At 47.8% G+C, this 19,439-nt stretch overlaps 1 protein-coding gene across 2 annotated transcripts in view; it reads left to right on the forward strand.

Moving 5' to 3' along the window:
• LOC113576062 (vacuolar protein sorting-associated protein 13B) overlaps positions 1-19,439 on the forward strand; it is a 219,085-nt gene that overhangs the window by 21,760 nt on the left and 177,886 nt on the right. For both annotated transcript variants that reach the window (XM_035525874.1, XM_035525873.1), the window contains exons 5-16: positions 8,393-8,560; positions 9,262-9,443; positions 9,787-9,958; positions 11,314-11,582; positions 12,782-12,877; positions 13,013-13,135; positions 13,491-13,628; positions 14,733-14,820; positions 16,613-16,798; positions 16,926-17,095; positions 17,189-17,383; positions 18,859-18,980. In XM_035525874.1, coding sequence (XP_035381767.1) covers positions 8,393-8,560; positions 9,262-9,443; positions 9,787-9,958; positions 11,314-11,582; positions 12,782-12,877; positions 13,013-13,135; positions 13,491-13,628; positions 14,733-14,820; positions 16,613-16,798; positions 16,926-17,095; positions 17,189-17,383; positions 18,859-18,980 — 1,909 coding nt within the window. The remainder of the gene's footprint in view (positions 1-8,392; positions 8,561-9,261; positions 9,444-9,786; positions 9,959-11,313; positions 11,583-12,781; positions 12,878-13,012; positions 13,136-13,490; positions 13,629-14,732; positions 14,821-16,612; positions 16,799-16,925; positions 17,096-17,188; positions 17,384-18,858; positions 18,981-19,439) is intronic.

The following is a 19,439-nucleotide window of genomic DNA, read 5'->3' on the forward strand; positions in this document are numbered from 1 at the left end:
AGGGTGGCGCGTGCTCAGTCTACTAGTGATGCCGTTTGTAGTGCTTAGGCTACTGTAGTCACAGTCTAACCCTTCCTTTCTTTATTAATGCAGTATTTTTAATTTAATTGCTTTATCTTAATTATTAACCTTTATACCTTTTCTTACATAAAAATACAAACTTTCTTGCATATAAAATTGGAGTAAGATGTTTGTGACTTATAAATATGATAATAATGCACCAGTTCATGACAGTTATATGAGTAAAGCCTTTGTTAAGGTCTCGATCATCGAGTCTCATTTTACATAAAAATGACACATGATCGACACATGATTAATTGCTGCTGCTAAAGAAAACAAGTAAAAAAAACTTTATGGTTTAAGAAATACAGAAATATAGCACCTGTGACAACTTGCCTCTCTCACATGTAAACTAAATCACTCTCAGTTCGGTTCTGCATTATTCATTCATGGCTGTATTGAGTTAGGAGAGGAGTGGGCATGGTGGGGAGATGATAATGAAATCCACCATATCCATGTTCAGACATCAGAACCAACAGCCAGACAGTTGCCCACACAGTGGCACACGGGGTGGCAGAGTTGGCGCTATTGACTGACAGTTTGTTGTAGTCACAGTATTTTGGCCTGACATTCGTGTTTTGTGCGAAACACACAGAGACTAATGGAATGGAATGCCATCTGAGACTAATATAGATATAAAAGGTAGAACAGACATGGCCTTGTGACGGATATCGCTGGCCGTGCTCCAGTTGAAGATCCCAGCAGAAGGCTCATTGTTTGGCTCCTGGTCTTGCTTCATGCTTTCTGGTGCTGCAGAACGGGCTGGAGACCTTCTGCTAAAGGAGAACATGGTGGCTTTTATTGTCAAATATGATCTAAACATTCAGCCTCTGACGCCAAGCGCAGAACTACAGTCCATAACTGCATTTCTCAAGAACATGGCGACGCTTCATACCAGGGGCGCGCCTCTGTTTAGCCCTGTGGTGATTCCTTTCTTCTCTGTAAACTCCTGATTTGGCTACCTTTTGAAATTTTACGCTACGAGCGATGGTTAGTAGGAAGGTTCTTGTTTTGGCCCAAATTACATGGCTGAATGTGGATATATGACAGCAAACCTCACATACTTTTAGCACAGTGACAGTCTGACACTGATCATCATGCTCCTTCTACTGCATGAAAACATTTAGATGTCTAAACCCCTTGGATTCTCACGCTACATAAAGTTGCCATTATTGACTTTAACGTCTGTCTAACTTATGCTGGACTTAACGACTCAAGGAGTCCATCCCTAGCCTTTCAGACCCACATCCTCCATTCAGACCTTTTCCCAAGGTCCCTCCTTCCACAGACGTGCATGTTTAGGGCTTCACCTACCCTTCTGTGTGCTGCATGCACAGGCAAAAAGAAAATACTGACAAGCAGGGAAGGAACATCTCCATGTAGACTGATTGGTGCTGAACTGTGCTGAATTATTTTTGTTGCTGATTAGAGACAACTTTATATTACTCAGAGCAATTAGAAATTAGTCAGTTAAAAATTGCTTTCATTCATTAATTTTCATCCTCTTTAAATGGGCTTTGCCACACCTGCATAACAACCTCTTGCAAACATTACATTCTAGTATGCGGTTCATAGATTTCATAGTTGTAAAAGTAGTTTACAAACGTTCTATTCTATCAGCATTTTCAAATATCTATACGGAGACTGTGCTAAAAATAAAGTAGGCCAAAAATGCAGCACGCTCTTCAGTTTTTCCTGCACTCGGGGAAACGCGGCTGATCCCAAACACAGAGCCTCAGGAGCTTGCTGAGAAAAGGTTTCAGTTGGTATGGTACCACATCGTTTGTTTCAAGAGCAACCCCATATCCCATGAAGCTCTTGGATCATGGACCTGCACAGATCTGCTCTCCGCTTTACCTCATGCTGATTACTGCTGATGAACACATGGGCAAACATTCGCGCACCATGTGACACCACAATCTGCGGGATCATGACAGGATTTCAAAACATCCTGTAGGTGTTCACCCTCCGCTGCTCCCAGGAGAGGAGAGGGGAGTGTAGTAGGGTGACGAGAGGAGCGATGAGGAGCTGTGTGTGAGGTTATGGCGCACCAAGGGAAGATCTTCTTGCATGAGACTGGATGAGATAACGTCTCTCTGGGCTATTAAAGCATGGAACCCCTCTACACACACACACCCTCACACACACACACACACCCCCATGTGAGTATCAGAGCCCAGGTGAACCCAGGTACTGTTGAGCTCATTCTCACTACACACACACACACGTGTGGACACAACCACACATGTAATTGTCAGTATACTGTTTAAAATTAATTCTAATTGAAATTTTTATTTATTTATTCTTATCATGTATTTTAATTCTAGTACATTCTTGTTATGGCCTATACCTAAAATCTCCAATCACTTTAAGTCTGTCTGAAAACATCTATCAGAAGGCCCTTGCCAAAAATGAGCTGTGAGGCTGGTTCTGTACACCCCATGCTTATAGACACTGATAGAAAAAATCCAGAACATCGAGCTCTTTCATATTTGTTGTGCTTAAATGTTGCCGTCACACTGGTGAAGCACACCCTGCTTAGTGATCATGTTGTCAAGATAAACTCTTTCATTCTTTGTCACTCTGATACCTTGTTACACAATCACCAGCCATGTTATTAGGTGAACAGTTAATGTATACCGCATCTGTTACCGTGTGCCAACTGAACAGCTACAGCCATGACAGCACTACTCCAGTGTTAATGCTCAGCATTAATGCTTCACGGTTATTACGTATATACCAGCATTTCCACACATTCTTTCCTTCACCTGACTACGCTGGTAGCTATCTAGCTTTTGACAACCTTTTCACCTAACACGCCAGCAATTTTCACCCAACACGCCAGCAATTTTCACCCAACACGCCAGCAATTTTCACCCAACACGGCAGCAATTTTCACCCAACACGCCAGCAATTTTCACCCAACACGGCAGCAATTTTCACCCAACACGCCAGCAATTTTCACCCAACACGCCAGCAATTTTCACCCAACACGGCAGCAATTTTCACCCAACACGCCAGCAATTTTCACCCAACACGCCAGCAATTTTCACCCAACACGGCAGCAATTTTCACCCAACACGGCAGCAATTTTCACCCAACACGCCAGCAATTTTCGCCTAACACGCCAGCAATTTTCGCCAAACACGCCAGTGTTTTATTTCAATTTGAATCCCCAACTCCTATCTGGCCTCTCCTCAACTTCAGTGGCTTCTGGCTCTGGTCTTACTTCTCTTAAGACTGCTACCATTCTTCAGAGACCTTGCCTTGACCCTGCCTAAGTGAAGAATTATTGACTCTGAACTCTCCTTCCTAGCTAACATGTTACAGAGGGGTGTAAGCTTCACAGCTACCAGCTTTATTAGCCAACAGCATGTTGAATCTTTCCAGTTTGGCTTCTGATCTATGCAGTGCACTAGGACTGCTCTTATCCATGTCCTAAGCAATCTCCTGGGGCTGCTTGCACCAACAGGGTTTAACTAAAACTGTCATAATTGCTAAACTGGTTGTAGCTAAGAGGGTTTACACCTGTTGCACCAAGTAAAGTTATGCCTAAACTCAGTTAAGACCAGTCATAGCGGTGTGCATCCATGTGAAACGCGCAACAATGACAGTTGCCAAGCAACTTGTGCTACCATGAAGCAAAACTGCTGTGGCGAGATAATCTGCTATTTTCTGCTAACTTAGACTTCCAACTACAGAGCAAAACAAAACCCAAAAGTAATTTCACAGAAGGTGAAATCCATAATTTAATTATATAGTTTACATAAAGCCATAATAACCTCTAAACAAAGCAGCGAAATGACAAATAAAAAACAGCTCTCTCTCATTATAGTTCATTATAGACGTCTAAAGGATGTCTATAATGAACCTTGCCATTACAATGGACAATGGTAGCTCAGTGGATAAGGTACTCATCTAGTAGTTCAACCCCACCACTGCCAAGTTGTAACTCTTGGGCCCCTGAGCAAGGCCCTTAACCCTCAATTGCTCGAATTGTATTCAGTTCTAATTGTAAGTTGCTTTGGGTAAAAGCATCAGCTAAATGCCTTAACCACTGAGCTACCACCGTTAAAAGCTGTTACCACAGAAAAGGTATAGACTCTGTCTACACGCCTGCTCCTGGCAAGGCATAAAAGTTACATCTGGTCTTGGGGAAAATTGAGTTTGTGACCGGTTGGTGCAACAGTCTTAAAATTATGCCCAGAAAGTTACGACCAACTTATCTTACGACCATGCCAAAGTCCTGTTGGTGCAACCGACCCTGATGCAGTAAATTACGGTGCAGTCATTTTCTGTCATTTAGCTGTTGGTATCAAGTATTGCTACTGTTACACTTGTATTCCTCAGGGATCACTAATGGCCCCTTTTCTCTTTATTTACTTGCTGCCCCTGGGCCACATCATTTAGCGGAGTGCTCATGCATTAAAGAAAAAAAATCAGCTCTCATTACACTTACTCTCTATCAGTTAAACTGGCTACTGCTACTGCCCCACATTTACTGCAAACTCCTGCTTATGACTTTCAAAGCATCGCATTTATAAATGTAAAGAACTTGGAGACAGGTCATTTTGGTGTTACAGTACATACATTTTTGAAAACCGTATTATTACTTTTGGTCAAAGAGTTTGTGTGATTATGTAATGGCTGTTCACAAAGTGCCCAATTTATTATTATTATTATTATTCTTACCTCTTTTGAGGTTTTAACTTATGTCAAGTTATGCTGCACTATACCATGCAAAATGTGCAACATGGTATTTAATTCCTATTCATAATGTTGCCATGGCAGTAATAAGGGAACCAGTGTCAAATTCAGTGACTAAATACACCTGTAATCTATGCGAAGGCCAATAAAAATTGACTTGTAAATGAGGTCATGCATATTTAGACCCACGCCAAGAGACAGATGTCGGACCAACCCCAGTCATGAGACCAGTGGTACGCTGAAAACTGCCAGTTACATAAACCTAACCCATCTGTAACTGAGTTGATGACGACTTCTAAATCATGTCAGAGCAGAACAATTTAATCTCAGTCTATATCTGTTTAGAATCTATATATCCATAACACTTACTTTGCCATTTCTCATGGCAAGACTTTATGGCATTCTGAGATCCTGCTCAAGCAAGTCACCCTCCTCTGCAATACTACTACTACTGCAGTTGCAAAGTTTGCCATCATGCTCACCCCAAATAATTTTGTCACTTAGCTAAATGGATGCATGTGCTGAATTTTGTTGATGACTTGCATGTGTGATCACATCATGTCTTACCAGGACATTTACCATCAGACAGGTTCTAGTGGTGTTTTTTGCCGGACGGTGTTCCGTTATGAATTGATAACGTCCTATGCGAACAAGGACGAAATGCAGAAGCAGCACGTATCAAGCGACCAGTAAAATATGCAGACAGTCCACCTTTGTGAATGTTACCATGGCGCTGTTTGCTGTTAATGTCACGTTAAATCTGGCGGTAGGTTTTATGATTTTGGCCCTGGATTGTTTTCAGCAACGATGTGTGTGTCAGTGCATGTGTCTCTCAACCAGATCTCAATGCCACACAGATGTCTCATAAAATAAGCACGCATTGTCTTGTCAGACTTGGCATCTTACCTCATAGTCTCAACCAGACACACATTTATGTATCCAGAACATAGCCGTCCTATGTTAAGTACTCGCTTGGCGCTGTGCGCTCTGAGCGTGACGGCACGGCTCATCTTTGGTGAAGGGGTCCTGAAGGCCTAGTCCCTGGATGGTCTGTTTGCGTGAATCTGGTGTCTCTGCTTGACTCTGACTCAGCAGGCCACAGTGTTGGCCTGGCTAGCACTGTCATATCATCCTCACTGAGAGGGAGCGCTCCACCAGATCAGGCACTGGAGCAGTTACTTATTCACTGCGGTAGATTGCTGATTCACAGTATTCAGTGCAGTATTTGACTTTTTACTTGTTTCTTTAATTTGTTTCACTTTGATTTAGTTATTCCTATTTTGAGTGATTTTTCCCCCCCCCCCCCCAATATACTCTTTATTTGGTTTTTAAAAGATCACAGCCGGTGCCTTCACACTCACATAAGTGTATGACTTGGAAAGCTACAGGCATCCAGCCATACGGAATGTTTTAGCGATTTATTTTTTTAATGAGGTTTTGGTTGTTTTTGTTTTTTTTACATTCCAGAACTGTGCTTAATGCACCATAGGAATTAGGTTTAGGAACAATTAGAAACTAGGGTTACTGAAGGCTACTGAAACCTACTGTTGCTATAATTCTGAAGAATTATTATGCAATCATGTAATCATCTCGTTGCATGAGAGGGTGTGCATCTGTGTTTACGTATGTGTGTGTGTGTTTGTAGGGTTATTAGGGTTTAGTCATAGCCACAGACACACACAGAAGAGGAAAAAAACCCCCCCTCAAACTCCGGTCAGCGTGTGTATCACTTTCTTCCACTCGGAGATCTCCAATGCAGTGGGAGGCACTGGCTGTGCTGCACGGATGTGAGCACAGTGCCTTTGCATCAGTAGCTATTCCAAACACTCCACACCCCACCCCGATTGGGTCTGTTAAAAAAAAACCAAAACAAAAACCCCAACCAAAAAAACACAGGGACAAACATACAGTGTGATCATTGTCCTCTGACCTTGCTGCTCCAGCACATGCTTCCTTCTGGCAACTACTGGCAGCACTAATAGCTGCTAATACTTTCCCTATCCAGGAGAAGGCCAGCAGGTCTGCTATTGGCTTCCTTTCCTGTGCCTCCGCGCCGTGGAGAGCTGCACACTCCAGAAGCACATAAAAGCCGTTGGTTTTTCCAGCCGTTTTTACGGTCGAGCAGCTTTTGAGCAGCTCTTACCCCTGGACCAGGCACAGGTGCCACGATGGCATGACTTTATAGAAGCCGGGGGTGGGGTGGGAGACGTGGTGGAATGGAGGGTTCCGAGCGGAGGGAGGGAACGAGGGTGAATTGGATCCAGAGCAATACTAGCAGGGGGTAGGGCTGGTTTTATGACCCGGGGGTGCAGGTGTGGAGCACCGGCGTGTCGACCGACCCTGATGTCTGGCACTAACATTCGCATGCTTGCATGCACACACCCACACCGCACACACACATTTACACTTGCTAAAAATCATGCCCACACCAGAAGGATACACACCAGCCGTATATGCGTACACACACAGAAATTATACCCCGGTGTGACACCCCCTTGGCGTCCCTGTGGGCTAAAGGCACCGGAGCCCGTTGTAGACCACGGGAGGCCCAGGGTAGGCTTGTGTCTTATTTCCACTATCGCCCTAAGTGGGTCATAGCAGGCTGCTATTCCCCCTCTCACGGTGCGTCAGAGGCAGTAGGACTGCAGACTCTCTGCTGGGACTCTCCCGAGTCTTTCCAAGTCCCCCTGCCTCTTTTTCCCTCCACTGGAGGAATGGCGAGGAGCTGGCCTCAGAAATGGCAGGCTCGTCTGCCCCGGGCCCCGGCCGTCTTAATTGCAATGCGGTCACACGCGGCTGCTCGCACACTTACAGGAAGACAAACATTTTAGTTGGACAACAAGGAAAATGCATTAAAGTTTTATACGGTAAAGTGGGAGGGAGCGAGTTAAAGTGTGCACGAGAAGGATGAATAATGCCATTGGTCCTGTGGTCGGGACGATTTTATTGCAATATATTTTCATATTTTACTGCTGGAAGTCCCTGGACTGTAATATCTGGAGTGGAGTGGTGCTGTGGTGAGCAATGACCTTACCATGCATGTTTCCTCTGGAGCTTCTGGTCCCGAGCGCGAATAGCAAGTTAGCACGACGTCGTAATGCCACAGGATGATGCGCGCGCACGAGCACGCGGCCTCGTTCCCCAGCAGGGCGTCTTCAACGGCACATCTGAAATTCGCACACCCTTCGTCGAGCTCTGTGCCGGCGGCGGCGTTCAAAACAGAGCGCGTGCATGGTGTTTTCTGCTGTGGTTCAGCGCGGGCGGTTCGGTGCTCACGAGCCTCCCTGCTTTTCGCTGCAGCGGGCGAACAGGAGGCCGATGAGACGGCGTCAGATGAGTTACTGTGACGCTCTCTACGGTGAGGAGCTTGCATTCATGCTCTGTTGGGTGCTGTACAGGGTCTGTTCTTCTGTCAGTATCACAGAATGTAATGTGGAGCAAATCTCCCGTGTTACGAAAGAAAGGAAAAGTGAACAATGGAACGGCTCCTTCTGTTAAGAGAATAAACGTTTTGAAAATGTTATTTTGCTGTCGCAAGTCACACAATAGACAATAATCATTACATCCATCTACAGCACCCTCGTGTCTCCTCTGTGTTCGTCTGTCTGTCTCTCTCTCGCTGCAGGCTATGTTCAGAGTCTTATTCGCCGTGTCATCAATAATGTGAACATCGTGGTGAACAACCTGATTCTGAAGTACGTGGAAGATGACATCGTGCTGTCAGTGAACATCACGTCCGCGGAGTGCTACACAGTGGATGAGCTATGGGACAGGGCCTTCATGGACATCGCCAGTGAGTCATCTAGCCTCTGAGAGTTTAGTTTAATCTTTAACAATAGACTTAGTCCAGCATTTAGAGCCGCGATTCCCAGTCACCATGGACCATGTGCTCTGCAGTCCATACAGAGGTTGATCAGTAGCTAATGAAATGAATCAAGTGTAGTAGTTTAAGGATGACAGAAATTTCCACAAAATGTGCAAAAAAGCAGAGCCACTGAAACCGGGAAGGGGACCCACCAATTCAGGATTAGTACCGGAGTTAGTGTGTGTCTAGCATCGGGGGGTTAGTGTGAGTATTCCGGTGGAATGAAGCTTAATGGAACTGGCTGGAAGCTGAGGCTGTTGTGGATTGACCTTTCCCCCCATCCTGAAGTGGTGGAAGACTTCCATTCTGAGCGTGGCAGTGTGCCTGACTCACTCCTACCGCTTCTCTGCACATGATAGATACGCCAGTCACTACTGTAGCCATTTAAGATCTTTACAGCTGCTGCCTCCCTCTCCTACACACACACGCACACACACACACACACACACGCAAGCACGCACGCACACACACACGCACACACGCTCACACACGTCTTTGTAAAAGTGGCAGTGCTCAAGCTCTAAGCGGCCCTGTAGTGGGTTAAGGCCTCTAGTGCCCGTACGGCTGCAGAGGAATTTTGATTTACTGCTGTTATCCTCCCTCCTTACCTTTCCTCGCTCTCCCCGCAGCTCCTGAGCTGGTCTTGAGGAAGGTGATAAATTTCGCAGACTGCACCGTGTGTTTGGATAAGCGGAATGCCAGCGGGAAGATTGAGTTTTATCAGGACCCCCTGCTCTACAAGTGCTCCTTCACAACCCGCCTCCACTTCACATACCACAATATCAATTCCAAAATCCCAGCGGTTATCAAAGTGAGATGGCTCCCTGCTCCAGTTCCTCCTTGGGCTCTCTCCGTTTTCCCCCCTCCGTAGATTGCCCTGCCGAACTGCTGCTTTAACTTCTTTACACTGACTAACTGTATTGACCGATAGTTGTTCAGCTTGGGGTTCACCCCCCCTTTTAAGCAAGGCCCTCTTTGCATGTATTTCGCGCCTGTCATGAGCAGCAAAGCTGATTTGGGGCATTTATTAAATGTTTTATTATTGTTGTGGCTGTTATTATGCTATTTATTGACTTAACGTGTGTGTGTGTGTGTGTGTGTGTGTGTGTGTGCGTGCCCGTGTTCGTGTGTGAACCTGTATGTGCGCATTCCAGATCCAGACGATGGTGGAGAGTCTGAAGCTGTCCCTGACTGACCAGCAGCTCCCCATGTTCATGCGCGTGCTGGAGCTGGCGGTGGCTCTGTACTACGGGGAGATCGGTGCTCACAGAGACGGGGAGAAAGAGGAGACCGTCTCCGCCACGGAGGCCGCGCTCAGCATCCCAGGTGAGCGCACTCGGCCGCATCCTGCGGCAACTGTGTGGGATTGAAAGTAGTTAAAAAAAATTAAACAGTTTAACTATTAAAAAATAGTTCAAAAAATTCGACTTCCCAAGCCAAATGTATTCTTGGAAAGAGGGATGATCGGTGCCCGTTATGTCCTATATTTAATTTTGCGCTGGTGCTACGAGGCTAATTTAGCAGGCGAGTATTACAGCTAGCCGTTTCACCCAAATCCTTTTCCATAAATACGTGCCCTAATTTTGTACTCTTTGCATCAAACAACTTTATGCTATTATTATACCGTGGTGCGTAACACCCACATTTCAGATGCCTCTCAGCCTTCCGAGGTCATCTAAGACGGTCGCTGCTGTGTAGCATTGGAATTGTATGATGAAGATGATGAGATTACAGCCAGTCATACACAAACTCCTAAACTCCATCAGCCGTTCTCCGTAGCTTTGCCAAAGAAATAGATGTTGTCTGAAGTGTATGAAAAGTTGGACATTTGTTTATGAAATGGTTTTGGGTTACCTGCATGCAGGAGTGTGTGTGTGTGTGTGTGAGTGAGTGAGTGAGTGTGTGTGTGTGTGTGTGTGTGTGAGAGAGAGAGAGAGAGAGAGAGAGAGAGAATTGTGAGGGAATGAGTAAAAGACTATAAGACTGTGATCTTAGGAGGTAGGTACAGGTGTGCAGGCTTCTCTCTCTAACATGCAGGGACACCTGCTGGCCTGTCGGTGCACTGGCTGATCAGAGAGCACACAGAGCACCAGACCTGCACAATGCCTGCAAATCACACTCGCAAAGCTGTGCAGGGCATCTGAACCTCCCCCCCCACACACACACATCTGAAACCCCACACACAGAATTCCTAGCTCAACGCAAGCTCCGTATACTCCACATACCTCAGACCAAGCCATCTGTACAGACACACAGACACGACAGCACACGCGCACGCCACATCCTCTACACCTAATATGCGCCACAGAGTCCTGGTTCAGCTTCACCTTGGTGCAGGTCTGCTACCGCGGCAGGCCGAAGCAGCCGCACCAGTCCGATCACTTAAAAAGACTCCAAAGAACCGACGAATTGTCTAATTGGATCCACATCTCGAACCTGCGGCAGGCAGGGCTGTGCTCATAACTCAGAGCTAATACCTCAGAACCAGCAGGGGAAAAAGGAAAAGCGTTAATTCTGCCTTTCAGGCTACCTGAGGGTCGGGGTGAGAGACTGAATTAAAATGGCGTCATTTTCACTTCACCTCACGCTCTGACCTCACAAAACGCTGCAACGGGATTCAACAGTCTGCTACAGGATTACGCATTCCAGCATGGTGACGTTCCTCTCCTCTCCCTCCACAGGCGGGGCTGGCGAAGGAGTCGACCCAGCCACACCGACTCCCTACCCCAGCCCGGATCAGTACATGCAGATGGAGGATGAGGAGCAGGGCTGGGTATCATGGGCCTGGTCCTTCGTCCCCGCCCTAGTTAGCACGGGCGAGGATGAGGTAGAGGAGGGCCTCTTCACGGCGAAGGCAGAGGACGGGCCGCCCAGCCCGACGCAGCTGTCCTTCAGGGAACCCATCGTGGCGGTGGGCTTCTACTGCACCAAGGCAATAGTCACGTTCAAGGTGAGCGAGAGAACACAGGCTCACCACCGCGCCCTCCAGCTCTGACAGCCCACGTCTAGAGCGGTGAACCACTAGACCCCTTATCTGCTCTCGTCGCTAAGCGCTCCATATGCGAATTGGGTGAAGCAGTGTGTTGCGAAATGGTCTGGATGTTTGCGGTTTGGCTTTCTGGGCCACATGGAGAGTTGAGTTTCGTTTGCTCTCTGCTGCGAGTCTCTCCATGATTCTTACCTTCCACGTGCCTCTCATTCATACCTTACCTTGGTCACACTGCGTGCGTGTATGCGTGTGTGCGTGTGTTTTTGAAAGTGCTTGCACGCACACAATTACATGCCTTCACACTCTTCTAACGCCAAAAACATTCCACCCGGTGCGGCCGGAATACGTCTGCCTCTGGTCTGCCTCAGCCATTTTAGTGGCGTTCCTGCTCCAGCTGCGGGGCACAGAGCTCCTGGCTCGTCGCTCATCTGCCGCCCCTTAGCCCTGCTCTGTTTCCCTTCTTTTAATCAATGAATCGCTTCTCCTCAGTAGTAATTGAAGCCAGCTGATCAAAGTGAGTCCTGCTTTGAACAGTCACCATCCCAGCCTGCGGTTCACGACGGCCGGGGTGGGTGAACGAGTCAGACCTGACCCCGCTGAACCCCTTTCTACCTTTTTATTACTTGCCTGATGGAGAAACTGAAGCGCTTTTCAGCAGCTGTCTGTTTTTGTTTTGTTTTTTTGGCGGGGGGGGTTTCTGGGTTCTTTCTAGTCTGCAGTTTAAACCCATTTGTTTGGTTGGGTTTCATCACACTTTTATCGAATAATTAATTCACTACTCACTCTCCTGCCCTCTTCCATCTGCTCCTCTCTCACATTCTCACATGGTTCTCAGCGAGACAGGATTGTACAGGGTACAGTTTAGCGTGATTAGGCTCCCGACTTAGTGTTGGATTGGTAGGCCTCTATCATTTAAAGTTAGTGCAGTAGATGAGGTTAGATGAGTGGAGCTCTGTGCGTTGAGGTTCTGTCAGCCAGCTGAGTGGTTGACACCTGGGAGCATGGCTGATTGACAGTAGCGTAGCAACCCGCTGATGCACGTTCTCTCAGTCAGCTGGTGTATTTCTGTCAGTTCTGTGTGTTGGTCAAAGCCCCCTCCGGCCTAGCTGACGTTTTCTCTATCTCTCTCCCTCCCTCTCGCTATCACTCCCCCACCCCAGCTGACAGAGGGCAGTTCTGAGAGCAGTTACTACAGCCCACAGAAAGTCAAGTCCCGGGAGGTACTATGCGTGGAACAGGAGGGCATCACCGTGGAGGTGCAATGACACATGCTTCACTTTTTCTTTCTCCATCTCCTTTCTTTTTCGCTCTACGTTTTAACCCGTTTGCTGCCGGTCGTTTACCAGTAACGCAAGTCAGACACCAGCTCTCTCCCTCGCTGTGTCTCTCAGGCGCTGATGTTGGGGGAGACGTTTTTTGACTGCCAGATTGGGGTAGTAGGCTGCAGGGCTCTGTGCCTGAAAAGCATTATGGGAGTGCGAGACTTTGAGGAGAGCATGGGCAGAATGGAGGAGGTAACGAATCCAGGCACAAACACACACACACATGCGCACACACCCACACCCACAGACACACACACACACACAGACACACACGTGCACACACACACACACACACACACACCCACCCATACACGTAATGTCTCTCACACACACAGCACTGACTTCCCATCCATACACACCCTCTTTGTTTACGCTCTTACACCCTTAGTTTACACACGCGTATGATACATATCATACGTCTATAATGCATGACATGTTACCATCTTACATGTACTGTGTGTGTGTGTGTGTGTGTGTGTGTGTGTGTGTGTGTGCATGGGTGTGTGTGGTTGCATGGGTGTGTGTGGTTGCATGTGCTCTTCTGCAGGATGCTGTGTTTTTCCACTGTGGGGAGAGTCTGAGCGCTAAAGGAATGACCTACTTGACCAACTCCCTCTTTGACTACCGTAGCCCAGAAAACAACGGAGTCCGTGCTGAATTCATACTAGATGGCAACCTCCACAAGGTATCCTCTCACACCGGCGGCATCTTCATCATGTTCACCATCACCATTTTTATTGTTCGCCAAAAATATCCTTGAGAACACGTCAGTCGTGTCCGTGGAGCATTTAAGAGCATTCTGTTGTGTGTGTGTGTGTGTGTGTGTGTGTTTGGCTGGTCAGAGTATCCAGAGAGTTTATCCATGACTTTCTCAAGGCTCTAAGCTGTAAGGCGCTAAAGACCAGGGCGGAGGGTGGGATAGAGGGATGGACGGAGAGAGTGAGCGTTATAGGGATGGATAGAGAAAGGGAACGAACTGCTCCCGCTCTCCCTCTCTCTCTCCTTATCAGACGTGCCTCTTTCATCCCTGCCTCTATCCATCTCTCGCCCCATCCTTTGCTCCACGCTCCCACGGGAGGGTTTAGAGTCTGCTGTCCGAGTGGCTCGGCTCAGAGAGCTGCCGCCGGGCTCTGGGCTTTGCGCTAAAGCACAGCACTGTTTGAGGGCCACGTCGGCACAGCAGGGAGGCTTCCGTGAGGTTACCCACTTCACACTCAGGCCAACACGTCTTCCTCTGCGTCCTGCTGACTTTGAAGGGCTTGAATGGATAGTAGCGTGGCGTCAGGGACGTGTGAGGCTGGGAGTCCAGGATGTGGTGGAGGGGTATTGTAGGTGAGGGTTGCGCTAGGAGTACATGAGCTTCTTAGACTTGCACTGGTGATATTACTAGTAAGTAGTCTTTTAGTTATTTAGCCAAATAAGCCAAATAAGCCTGTTAGATGATTAGATGGCCAGTTGGTTAGCCTGTTAGCTGGTTAGCCTGCTAGCCTGTTAGCTGGTTAGCCCGCTAGACAGTTAGGTGATTAGCTATGTAGCTGATTAGTTCGGGCTGTACAGGCAGAGGTTCCTTCACTGCTGTTATTGAATCTACATTGTCTATCCCAAGAGCCCTGCCACTAATAGCCTTAACCTCCTGACCCCTGGCACCACTGATGTTCCCGCTACATGTACGGCCTTCTTGCTCTCGCTGTGTGTGTGTGTGTGTGTGTGTGTGTGTGTTGGAGAGAGCGAGTGAGAGAGAGATCTACCGTGTCATACTGATGACCTCGTTTCCTCTGGTGTGCGGTAGGAGACCTACAGTGAGGCTGCAGGCCTGCAGCGCTTTGGGGCTTTCTACCTGGATTACCTCTACACAATGGAGAATGCCAGCGGCAGAGGTACCGGCTCAGCCCTCGCCCTGGCTGTTTACTCATCCCTCAGCTCTCTTTCACTGTCTCTCCCACCTTGTCTCATCTGTTCCCTTCGCTTTTCTACCCATCGCACGTGTTTGTCAGACAAGAGATCTTTTGTGTGCGTGTGTGAGAGTGAGTGGCACCGTGACGCTCCTGGCCTGAGCTTCACCCCAACTGCAGGGCACGTCATGCCTGCCTTACCCCACCGGCACCTGCAAAGAGACCCCCCCCCCCCCTTCTCTCTCTCACACTCTCTCTTTCTCTCTCTCTCTCGCCCTCTCTCTCTCTGTTAATATTTGCCTGACTTAAGTAGGTTCTGCTGTTCTAAGCACTTCTCAAGTCGGACCATCTTGAATGCTGCGTTTCGGTGCACCATCAAACTCTCTGAACCATTCTGTTATTTTTCAATTACCAGATTTGGTCTTTAAAGAAAGTTAATGGAAAGGCTCACACATTCTGCCCAGTGCCAGAGACAGTGTAGTGTGACTGCTGACTCACTGTACATCCTAGACTTTGATTGCTCCCCCCCATAACCCCGAGTTTTGTTCCCGGTGTCGTCGCCCCCCCCCCCCCCCCTCCTTCCCCCAGCTTCACATAATTATCTAAAGTAAAGCAAACAAAGATAGTGTCAGTCTCAGCTGTCAGGCTAATTTCTGAGGTGCGGATAAGTATCACTCTCCACGTCTTCCAGTGCAGCTGAAATGACACGTTCCTGTAGGAATGCGGTACGAGGCGGCGCTGGGCTCAGGCCGCCACCGGCATCGCACACGAAACCCAAAACGGGGTCGCGCTCTGCGCTGACTTCACCGCGCAATAACGCCGGCGGCGAGAGGCGAGAAGCGAATGAAGAGGCCTCTAATTCTGCAAATCCCAGCTAATTTCTCTCTGCCTGCCCCTCCGAGGCTGGACGAGCGGACAGATGTTTGATATTAACTCTAATCTGGCCCGGCCGAATGGGAAGAGGATGTGCCGTTACCCGTTGCACTTTTAATCTCTCGAAATCACGTTTGGAATCCGAGCCCTCCGATTCCACACTCTGCAAAAACCTAACGGATCTGAACTCGCTCTGTCTCTCGCTCTGTCTCTCGCTCTGTCTCTCGCTGTGCGTCTCGCTCTGTCTCTCGCTGTGCGTCTCGCTCTGTCTCTCGCTGTGCGTCTCGCTCTGTCTCTCGCTGTGCGTCTCGCTCTGTCTCACCCTCTCTCAGCACCCGCGTCCGTTATAGAGTGCTGCAGGTGGAAAACAACTGTGAGAGGGAGTGTGGGAGAGAGAGAGTGAGAGAGCTCGGACACTTGGAGTGCTCATCCCTCCCTGGCGTGTATGTGCATGCAGTTCATTGCTGCTCCTACAGGTGTCTCTGCAGGCGACAGCGTCTGACAGCAGTAAATCTGTCCCCCGGCACACCGCCGGTCGGGAGTGGGGTTCTCTGACCTTGTGTGTCTGCATACGTGTTTGCTTGTGCTGGAAAACACGCACGCACACACACGCGTACACGCGCACACACGCCACTGTGCCTCCTTAAATTTTATATTTAAATTCTTTTTAATGCATCACTGGGTATGAGCAAGCTAATGTATAACTAAAACTGTTATTATTATTATTGCTATTATTATTATTATGGTGGGTCATTTCACTGCCAGAGCAGGAATGAGTTTCAAAGAAACAACCTCTTTGCCAGGCAGCTTTAAAAGCAGCTCAACACTGTGTGTGTGTGTGTGTGTGTGTGTGTGTGTGTGTGTGTGTGTGTGTGTGTGTGTGTGTGTGCGCGCGTGTGCGCAGTGCTACAGGACGTGTCAGCGGTGGCAAAGCAGGAGCCCGCGCTGCTGGTTCAGGAGACATCGGTGAAGCGGCTGGCGATTGGCCCACTGCACCTGCAGCTCCACAGCAGCGCCGTCCATCGTATCCTCAAGATGGCCGCCTGTGCCATGGACCACGAGTACGAGCCCTACTGCAAAGCCAAGCCAGGTGGGCTCTGGGCCAGGGTGCGAAACCATTCACCCAGTCCATGAAAGATTTCAGGTTTCATTCCCTTCCCCCCCCCCCTGCCTCTCCCTCTCTCATTCTCTCCCTCTCTTCTCCTTTCGCCCTCCAGACGTGGTGGAGGAGTGCCGCACGCCTCCAGGGCAGGACGAGGTGGCAGTGCTGGAGGAGTTTATCCCAACGCGCCTGACGAGCGTCACGCTGCTGAAAGCTTCAGTTACCGTCGCCATGGCGGAGTTCAACCGGCTGCACATTCTTCTGCCTGCCATACTGGGTCAGAAGGTACTGCCCAGACATTCAAACCCACGCACCCCCGCCACGCGTCACGCAGGGCCGGAGGTCGCCCCGCTCACGCGCGTGCGTTCCCTCTGCCAGGGTTCATCTGCGCAGGCCAGCGCTCTCCTGCTACAGCCATCCAGGCCTCTACCAGCCCTCCGCCTGCAGGTGGAGCGAGTGAATCTGGAACATTCCGTGCCCATGTATGGGCCCGAGCTCACCCGTACTGTCAGCAGCCTGAGCCAACCCTCAGACAACCTGCTGCACCACTGCTACACACACTGCTACCTGAAGGTACACACACGCATACACACGCACGCACACATGCACACAAACACACAGACACACATATACAAACAAAGATTAAAAATAACAGGTAAAAGAAAAAAAAATTGCACAATGGGCTATTTTCTACTGCCACTTGTTACTGTGCAGTTTTATTTAAACCACTGTTTATTATTCACGGGATGTCTCAAATTGTTTTTACGGAAACACTCAGTTGTTTCCATGGTATGCTATATATTTATATTTGAGTAAGTAAAAATATGAAAAAGTATATTATTTGATACTGCTAACAGACATCATCGTATTGCTCACTTCTGGTAATAAGTTAACTGTGTGTTACTTTACCCACTACTGCTGTTGGTATTATTTCCCTTTTCTAACCTTAAATGCTAACTTCAACAGAAGTAAATGTTTTCATATTTAGATTTTCATGTATTAATGCCATTGTGGAGACATTTTATTTATTGTTCTGAAAAAAAAAACCCAACTAATACTAGCATGAATGAGGTTGAAAGAATAGGCTATAATAAGCAAAGCAAATAAAAATTTTAATTAAAGTAAAAATAGAATTACAATTTTTAATCCATTAGAACTGATTTAGATTAAAAAAAAACCGAAAATACATTTACAATCTACCCATTCTAACAGCCCCACAAAAAATCTTTTTTTGGGTGAAACCATATATTTGAGGATTTGTGGAACTTGCAGGGTTGTAAATGATTAAGAGCATTAAGAGGATTTTACAGAGAATGTAAGTGTGAGGATTGCAGACAAGGTGTGATGCATATAAACCCACCTGTTTTCATTTGGACTTTGACCGCGCAACTTTGGCCGTAATGTAACTGCTGGATGCACTTTTCCGAACGTCAAGCCATCATGGATTTACAGTAGTCTTAACTTAGAAGTAGCGCATGCTTGTTAAACACCCAAAACTGCTATAATCTCCTCTCTGCTAAACATTCAGTCTTCTTAAATCTGTTTCTTTATTTCTTAATGTTTCATCTGTGTTATGAATGAACTAATAATTAAACAATCCGGGGACATCAGGAATGACTCAGCTATGTCTTTTCCCTCAGTGTTTAGGAAGCATGGGGAACTTGCGTGGGGTGGGGTGGGGGGGGTTTATTAGGGTTGTGACGCATCCCAGGCACACTGAGAGTGCCTATCAGGAGGTCACGGTGGGGTTAACAGCAGTGTGTTTTTCCACACACGCACGTACGCACACCGGCGCGCGCTCACACACTATACGCACAGGTCTCTGTGTCGGAGTGCTGGAGATGATATTCGACACACCGGGGGACACATGGGACTCTCCCATGTGAGCAGAATTGCTCCGTGTGAATGAAGTGTGTTAGTGAGATGGAAACGCACTGTTGCGGAGGGAAACAGGAGTACTAAAGCAATCCCCACTCTAAACTTCAGACTCCTTCCTTTTGCTTTTTTATCCATCCTTTTTCTGCCACTCGCTCTTTCTCTTTCCGCAGGTCTTCGAGCTGCAGGCGGGGTTGACGCTGCTGGACAGTGAACGGGCGTCTCCGCTCTTACCCATAATTCCCTCCTTCAGTGCTGCCGTCTATGGGAAGATGCTGAACTTGCCCGCGTACTGGTGAGAACCACAAACAACAAACCCTGTAACCCTTCGCACAAAAGGAACAACTGGCTCTTAACCTTGGTGGGGTGAAACAGCCTGTAGCAGGAAGAAAGCAGGGATTTGTTATGATTATAATTACTCAGAGCGAGACACTCAGATGTTCGAAAGATGAAAGATGATTTTCTCATCCCCTCGCGCACCCTCACCTTTGCTGTGCATCTGTGAAAGTGGTATGCGAAGGTCTCTGCTGGGGGATGATTTTGCTCCATTAGTTTAGCTCTAAACATGTCAGAACTCCATATGGTTTTAACTGACCTGCTGCAGGGATTTACAGAGCACACGAGTGTTGCACGCACGCACGCACACACACACGCATGCACACACACACACACACCAGCGCACACACCCAAGTATAGTGAATGTGAGCCATGCTGTTGCAAGTGGTTGTTTTTCCTCTGTTTGGCTGTGTGTGTG

This window comes from Electrophorus electricus, chromosome 5, assembly GCF_013358815.1.
Source record: "Electrophorus electricus isolate fEleEle1 chromosome 5, fEleEle1.pri, whole genome shotgun sequence".
NCBI classification, from domain to species: domain Eukaryota; kingdom Metazoa; phylum Chordata; class Actinopteri; order Gymnotiformes; family Gymnotidae; genus Electrophorus; species Electrophorus electricus.